At 41.1% G+C, this 8,477-nt stretch overlaps 3 protein-coding genes across 3 annotated transcripts; all 3 read left to right on the top strand.

Moving 5' to 3' along the window:
- Positions 1-1,973: 1,973 nt before the first annotated feature.
- LOC311309895 (claudin-4-like) lies at positions 1,974-2,600 on the top strand (the record flags this gene model as incomplete). Its single annotated transcript, XM_084439241.1, has 1 exon — positions 1,974-2,600. The coding sequence occupies one exon, from the start codon at positions 1,974-1,976 to the stop codon at positions 2,598-2,600; it is 627 nt and encodes a 208-aa protein (XP_084295367.1).
- A 1,912-nt stretch (positions 2,601-4,512) lies between these two features.
- Positions 4,513-5,145, top strand: LOC311309887 (claudin-4-like; the record flags this gene model as incomplete). Its single annotated transcript, XM_084439231.1, has 1 exon — positions 4,513-5,145. One exon carries the CDS (start codon positions 4,513-4,515, stop codon positions 5,143-5,145), a length of 633 nt encoding a protein of 210 aa, XP_084295357.1.
- A 1,658-nt stretch (positions 5,146-6,803) lies between these two features.
- Positions 6,804-7,571, top strand: cldnf (claudin f; the record flags this gene model as incomplete). Its single annotated transcript, XM_084436237.1, has 1 exon — positions 6,804-7,571. One exon carries the CDS (start codon positions 6,804-6,806, stop codon positions 7,569-7,571), a length of 768 nt encoding a protein of 255 aa, XP_084292363.1.
- Positions 7,572-8,477: the final 906 nt, after the last annotated feature.

Here is an 8,477-nt window from a genome sequence, read left to right as displayed (position 1 = left end):
ATAACACTGCTGATACCTGAGGGTTTGACTGCATGTTTACTACATGATATTATGTAGGTCACCTGATCCTCAAACAGTAGTCGCTGAGGCCAATCTGATCTCCAGCACTAAGAGTAATCTCATTGAGAAGGCGATATGGCCAAAAACCATCTCTCCGCGAAGTCTTAATTGTGGAAATTCCTCTGCCTACTTGGTTGTGGAACTCAATCTCCAGGTCTGTGCCAGAGTACCTTAAATGAGCTACCCGGGTAAAATAGAGGCATTATTGTCCTAACAGCAGTTTTGGCCCTGGAACAGTGCCTTCTTTCATTGTGAAACAATCAGCATCTCTTTCTCTTTCTCTCCCCCTGCCACCCCCCTGTTTTTCCATCAGCCCAACAACTGCGATCACCTTGATTTTGTTTGTCGTTTCCCCCATGTCTTCCCCATGTCTCCTCTCTGCTGCAGACCCCCAGGTAGAGAACGAGAGAGACCCCCAGCCAACAGAGCGAACGTGCCCTCCAGGTGAAGAGCAGGAGACTTTTACAGCCCTCGAACTTCCAAGGACTGACATTACCTACATTGCAAGGTCAGCACCCAGTATTTTCTGTATTATTTTTCTAGCCTCTTTTCAAGTTGCCTCATTATCAATACATATGCCTCTGTTACAGTTAATCATTTGAACATACAGTACTGGTCTAGGTGAAAATCTGGTAAGAGGAGTAGGTCAGATTTAATTGATGCTTGGATGGCATTACAACTGTGAAGGAGCTTGTTCCTCTGTGAGGTGCATAAAGGTCTAGAATGATTGCACTTGTCAGAGCCTCATTTCAGTTTCATTTTAAAATACCTGGTCTCATAGAAAGAGAAACATGTCAACATTGTTATCATACCTTATAATTGTCATAAACAGCTTTAATATTGTTAATGTCTCAGAATCCTTACATGTCTTTACTCCATCACTACATCCCTAAATTGACTAGATCATTGACTATCAGTGAATATACTGATAAAATACTTTAAGTGGCATTTTGTGTTTACACTGAAGAAAGGTAGAAAATGAAATGCTATATTTGGAAATGGATGATATAACATAACTAAAGAAACATTTTTAACATCATAAAACGCCTGGGGATTATTTTGGTTGACAGACTGATTATTTGATATTTTGCTACACATCCAAGTTCCTACAATGGTTAAACTAGCTTGCGTTTGTTTAAAATCAACAAGTCTGCTCGACCTCCCAGAGCTACCAAAGGTCAGGGACCAAAAAGTCAAAGGTCATCTGATAACAAATAGGTAGGTAGTACCCTAGAAAACACTGCTTGTTAATCAGAATCAGAATCTGTAATTTACAACATACTAGGAATTTGCTTTGGTCTGTTAAATGACAAAACATATCTGAAATACATAATTGTCTTTGATGTGATAAAAGCATCTTTGTTCAGAAAATAACTTTTCAGATTACATGATGTTACTTAGCTTTAATTTCTTGTCTTGACAAAAATATATGAGGTAGAGGATTGTGCAAATCTTTCAGAATTGAATTTCACAGATTTTATGCAGCTAATTCTTATATAAAGAAACCTGAATAGAAAAACTATCTAAAGTTCAAAACCCTGATACTGCACACAAAAGGGTGTTGTCACACTTGGTCGTCTTTGGGTTTGCTAATGGTATTTGAACAGTGATGACTCACAAAAAGTTTAGTTCCACCTACGACGTGAAGAGACCAAAACCCACATGATGAAACATGTCCTGGGGTGCAGGGCGGTGTCATGATGCGGTGTCCTTGTGTGTCTATGTGTGCGTAGTATGTGTATCTGTGCATGAGTCATGCCCCTCCTCAGTCAAGTGTATAAAAGGTACCTGTTCACCTGTGGCTTAAACATTCACACTTTGGGATCTCTCAAGCAAAACATAGCAACGGATTTCTAAGGCAATCTCACTTTTTGTAAAACCTTTTCACGACCCCACCGTAACTTAGAGAAGAGATGGTATCTGCGGGGTTTCAGATGCTGGGCACCGCCCTGGCCATCATCGGATGGATTGGGGCTATCGTGGTCTGTGCCCTGCCCCAATGGAAGGTCACTGCTTTCATCGGCCAGAGCATCGTCACAGCCCAAACCACTTGGGAGGGCATCTGGATGAACTGTGTGGTCCAGAGCACTGGGCAGATGCAGTGTAAGGTCTACGACTCCTTGTTGGCTCTGAGCTCCGACCTGCAGGCTGCCAGAGCCCTCACCATCATCTCCATCCTGGTGGGCATCGTGGCCATCCTCCTGTCCATGGCAGGTGGCAAGTGTACCAACTGCGTGGAGGACGAGCGGTCCAAATCCAAGATAGGGGTGGCTTCAGGCGTGTTCTTCATCATTGCCGGCGTCATGTGCCTGATCCCCGTCTGCTGGACGGCCCATTCCGTCATCAGAGACTTCTACAATCCCCTGCTGATCAGCGCTCAGAAAAGGGAGCTGGGCGCAGCACTCTACATCGGCTGGGGAGCCTCGGCTCTCATGATCCTGGGAGGGGGCTTGCTCTGCGCCAACTGCCCCCCTAAAGAGGACTCTTATTCCGCCAAGTACTCCGCTACCACATCCTCAGCTCCCAAGGATTACGTCTGAGGACAGAAAAGAGAGAAAGAGAGAAAGGATAAAAAGACTGAAAAAAAAAGACTTTGATATTTTCACAACATTGCATTGTGTTGTCATGTTAATGTCATGGTTTGGTTCAACATATTAAGCTTGAACTTCAGACAAACTTCAGTATGTGCCATGCCCATTTAAGGGTGTGAACAGATAAGGCAAACGACAAACTATTAATTTGATTTTCATTTACATTGTCAAAGTGTACATTTCATTCAGATTTTTTGCAAAATATATATTCTAGATCGTATTTGTTTATAAAATGTTTTTCTTTGTGAACTTCAGTGGTGAAAAAACTGTAAATAAATATTTTTTAATATAGAATGTATATTGCTTGTGTTCCTTTTGAGTATTACACTTAGTTTAAGAAAATTAGTGATTGATTAAATTTCAGTCATGATTCATTATAAAACAAATATTTGTTTTATAATTTTGTGCTGCTTATACAAACTTGTTGATTATTGAATACTTTAGAATAAACTATAGGATTATTCTTAACTGTTGAGCCACACCCTTTTCCACACAGTATCTAGCCACCTTTCCTCCCTTAGTTTTCTAGTCCTTCGATAGATGAAATAAAGTACTGTAGAATAAATCAAGCCTATAGACTGTTATTTTAATCCAGTTAGGGTTTTTCTTGCAGCATTTGAAATGGGATCTCTGAGAATGACAATCCCTTATTGCCCAATAGTGCCCCCTACAGTACAACAGTGATACATCTCCATTAAAGTTTAGACAAGGATTTCCATGCCCCCCTCCCCCCGAACTCTATACACTACACACTACTTACTCAAGAGATACTGTCCACAAACAATAAATACAACATTTAAAGTATTGTAATATGCTTAAAGTTAACCTCTTTCTTATCTACAAGTCTACCCTTAAGCTAATTTACTCAGATGACAGATCATGAGCTCCCATGGATTATGTTTGAGGAGTGAAAGAGAGAAAAACAGAAAGGATAAAAAGACTGAAAAAGACAACATTGCATTGTGTTATCATGTTAGTGTCATGGTTTGGTTCATTAAGCTGGAGCTCCAAACAAACAGCACTTCAGGGAAATGGTGAAATGTCATTGATTAACAAATCATTCAAAGACACAAGTGCCATGCACATATAAAGGGGTGAATAGATAAAACTCAGTGAATCAATCAGGCAGTGTTTCAAAATGCATGTAGCAATTATTATATGACAACTATTATTTGGATTTTCATACATATATTATAGAGTATACATACTTTCCATGATCACACTTAATTTAAGAAAACAAGTGATTAAACTTGAGTTATGATTCGTTTAAAAAAAAAGGTAGATTATTTTGTGCTGTCTATACAAACTCATTGATAATTGAATACTTTCCAATAAACGATTATGATTATTCTTAGCTCTTGAGCCACACACCTTTCCAAACAATATCTAGCCACGTTTCCTCCCTTAGCTTCTAGTCCTTCGATAGATAAAACTAGTACTGAAGGAATAAGTCAAGCCTATAGAGTGATGAGGTCTGATGTCCCTTTCAGCCTGTAGGCTGAAAAGTTAGCATTTCTACCATTTGGTACAGTATGTAGTCCTTATGAGACTTTTCTTTCTTTCATAATATGAAAGTTTAGCAGACAAACAAAGAAATAGCTACTCTGCTGTGGTTACTGACCTTGGAGCAGTGGTTTAGGTAGGTCAGTGGCTCTGGAGGTCACTGGGCCTCTGTTTGTGTGTAAACATCTCCAGCTGGGACAGTATATCACATACCTGCATGCGTCAGCTCAATACAAATAAACCCCACCTCTGGCAACACTATAAATACTAGCCTCCATTGCCTCGCTCATCTTTCGACTTTTTGGGAACAGAGCCCTTGGGATCCAGGGTGAAGTGTGTGAGGAGAAATTCAGACAAGATGGTTTCTCAGGGAATCCAGATCATGGGCATGGTCATGGCGCTAATAGGATGGTTCATGGTCATTGTGGTGTGCGCCATGCCTATGTGGAAGGTTACGGCCTTCATTGGTGCCAACATCGTCACAGCCCAGAACATCTGGGAGGGCATCTGGATGAACTGTGTGGTCCAGAGCACAGGACAGATGCAGTGTAAGGTCTACGACTCCATGCTGGCTCTGCCTCAAGACCTCCAGGCCGCCAGGGCCATGATCATCGTCTCCATCCTCACGGGTATCTTTGGTATCGTCCTGTCTATTGCTGGTGGGAAGTGTACCAACTGCATTGAGGAGGAGGGCTCCAAGGCTAAGGCGTGTATCTTGGCTGGAGTCCTGTTCATCATCTCAGGCATCCTCTGTCTCATCCCAGTGTCCTGGTCAGCCCATGCAGTCATCAGGAATTTCTACAACCCCATGCTGATCGAGGCCCAGAGGAGGGAGTTAGGGGCTGCTTTGTACATTGGCTGGGGCGCTGCCGCACTGCTGCTGATGGGAGGGGGGATGCTATGCTGGAACTGCCCCCCGAAGGAGGACCGCCACTATCCAGCCAAATTTGTCCCTGTGAGGTCCACCTCCACATCAAGGGAATACGTCTGAGATGTCAATCGCCACTGAGCTCAGAGGACTCATGAGACAACTCTCTGATAACTTGAAGAGCATTTTAAATATTACCTGGATGGATTTGTTGTTGGTTTAACCTTGAGACATGGAGTTATTTTGTTTTGATGCTAGATTGTTACCCAGTTCTTGTGACTACTGCCATACTCATTCTATTTTATACGAAGTATGCTGTACTAGAGGATGATCAGTAATTACAATATATACCATAAGGGCTTGTTTTCAGTCTGATACCTCATTAAACCCAAAGGAAAAATAATAATGCCTCATGTAAATGTACCATACATTTAGATTGACAAAGATCACATTGAACCAAAGATCACTTTGTGCTATCACTGTAAATAAAAGTCATCTGTCTGACTTTTTCCCATCAAACTCTGTCATAAATCACTTTCATAACATAGTGACTGCATAAGCCTTTAGATTGTATGTTTTTTGGTGAGTTACAGGTGAGGTGACCTTTTTTTGTCAGTTCAGCAGTTTTTTTGTTCAGTGCAAGTGCCCTCATGTCATTCAAATGACTCTCTTATCTATCTCTTAGTAGACTATTAACATGAGATATTCTCTGATCTTCATATTGTTGGTAATATTTTATAACATTAAGGGAGGGAGTGATTAAATTATTTAGAAATCGATGTGCTTTACATTTGGTAGAATTGCCTAGGAATGAGTCTTTTCATGTTAGGTATACACAATGGCCAGCATCAGAGAATTAGCCTACTGTACAACCGGGTGTACATCCATTGTTGACACATCAATGACAAGTCACATGTATCCTGAGGGCCTTTGTACTGAAGAATGTTTTTGCTTTTTATGATTTTTTTTAAATTTATTTTTAATCTCGGTTTTATTCTGTTTCACTTGTATCAGTGTGCATGATGTATAGTAAATTCATATGATCATATTTTGATCTCTATTCTGTTTTACTTTGGTGTGTAGATGTATATTGATGAATATTGTATGTGCAACCTGTATTTTCTGTATTTATGTAATGCATGGTTTATCTGCAACAGAGACCTTGGTCTCAGAATGACTTCCTGTGTAAATGAAGATTTATTAAAAACCTCCTGAGTTGCATTTTGTCCAGTCATACACAACCAAACTTACGAAAAGGAAAGTAAGCAGGAAATATACTGCCCCATTGTTCCTAAAATAACAAAGAATGGTTCATTTTCAAAGTACATTTGACGTTCACTGCATACTTCCAAGACATGGCACTTCCAAAGTAGATGTTGGTCCCAAATTCCCATTACAGACCAAGATCTGTTTAATCTTGATTGGTCATTAATCATGGAAGTCCTATTTTCAGTGTCTCCTAGGAGGTGGTATCTAACAGCTATTAGCAGTTTGCATATGAAAGAGAGTCTTTCAGAGACAAGACCATTGATTGAGCAGATATTCAAGGATGGGAACCACACCTTGACTCTCTGTGTATATCTACACTGTGACAGTCAGAGGAATCTTGTTTAGCTGGAACAGCTCACCTGATGGCAGGAAACCCCTCCTACAGTGCATTCTTCCTCCTCTAACAAGCTGCAGTTGTGAGACTTCGGTCACTAAGACGGCACAGAGCTCCAGAGATCCAGACCTAGGTGGACAGACTTCCTCTCACAACAGCCCAGATATAGCCTCTCATCATGGGGAGGATCGGCAAGGAGGTGACAGGCCAGGTGCTCTGCTTTATCGGCTTTGTGGGGATAGCAGTGACCTGCGGCATCCCCATGTGGAGGGTGACTTCTTACATCGGTGCCAACATCGTGACAGGCCAGATCGTGTGGGACGGACTATGGATGAACTGTGTGATGCAGAGCACGGGACAAATGCAGTGCAAGATGAACGAGTCTGTAATGCGTCTGACCCGTGACCTGCAGGCGGCCCGCGCCCTCGTCATCATCGCCATCCTGTTCGCGTTCATCGGTCTGGCCGTCACCTTCATCGGGGGCAAGTGCACCAGCTGCCTGGACAGAGACTCCTCCAAAGCGAAGGTGGTGATCCTCGGTGGTATCCTCCTGATCTTCGCCGGAATCCTCATCCTCATCCCCGTCTGCTGGTCTGCGGCGTTCACCATCTCTGACTTCCAGAACCCTCTGACAATAGAGACCCAGAGGAGGGAGCTGGGAGCCTCCATCTACATCGGCTGGGCATCCGCCGGTCTGCTTCTCTTTGGGGGAATCATCCTCTGCACCTCCTGCCCACCACAGAAGCCTATGTACGGGTACGGGTACGGGCCTGGCTACGCTCCAGCTCCCATGTACCCCTATCCTGGGCCAGCTGTGAATGCAGGGCCCTATGGGAAAATATATGCCCCCCCACCCAGTGTACCATACTCAGGTACAGGGTCATATATGCCTAGCAAACAGTACGCAGCAGTAGCAAGACCATACTCCTCTGGACAGTACCGCTAAATACTTGAAATGGAGTAGTATAGACTAGTATTTTCTGCCTTTATGTTTCAAAATGCTGTGTTGTCTGACTTTGCCTCTGCAGAGTTTAAATATTGAACCAAAATGTACTTAATGTGTTTAAGATGAGAAGGGCTTGTTAATGATTGCAACTGCCTCATTTTGCAACTCATACTGTATATTGTTACTGTAAATATCCAGGGTTCCTTATATATTTGCACATTTAAAATATCACATTTTCTTTCAATGATCAAATTAGAAGAACACATATTGTGTAATATATGTATATTGTGAAGTGTATGTCTTGGTGTGATTAATAGTTTTCAATAAACAAAACTTTAAATTGAGCCTGTATTGTGTTGTTTTTGTATTCTCCACTGTTAAATATGATGCACTGACTTTTTTTTAATAAAGAGGTTTAAAATTTTATTTTTATTTTTTTTAATAAAGAGGTTGCCTTAGGAAAATTAAAAGTAAAGGAACTTATTTGTGAGAAGAATTTTCACAGGAACGCATAACTAAGTTCAGTAAACTAATTTGAAATGTGTTTAAGAACAATTTCACCATAAAAGTAAAACAAACTCAGTCAAAAGATGTGAAGAACATCTTTACACTTCACATCTTCACGTGTTTCTATGTAAACAGGGCATCATATATTTTTTGCAATACTACTATCTGTCAGTTTCTGGAAGTCAGGATTTTGGAGACAGTAAGAGATATGAAAGAAATATGAGTTTTCTTTCAAAATAAATGTAGCAACTAATGAGCATGAGAGTAAAATATACAGTAATGCACCAATTCAAAAATAATTGATTTTGTCTTGGCTTTGTCTTCGTTAAAGTTAAATTGATACTAAGAAGACTTTGACTAGATGTGTTAGATTTGACTTGCTAATTTAGATGACAATGT

The sequence above is a fragment of the Borostomias antarcticus genome (assembly GCF_949987555.1).
Source record: "Borostomias antarcticus genome assembly, chromosome: 1".
Classification (NCBI taxonomy): domain Eukaryota; kingdom Metazoa; phylum Chordata; class Actinopteri; order Stomiiformes; family Stomiidae; genus Borostomias; species Borostomias antarcticus.
The sequence above is the reverse complement of the archived record's forward strand: the minus strand, read 5'-3'. Positions and strand labels throughout refer to the sequence as shown.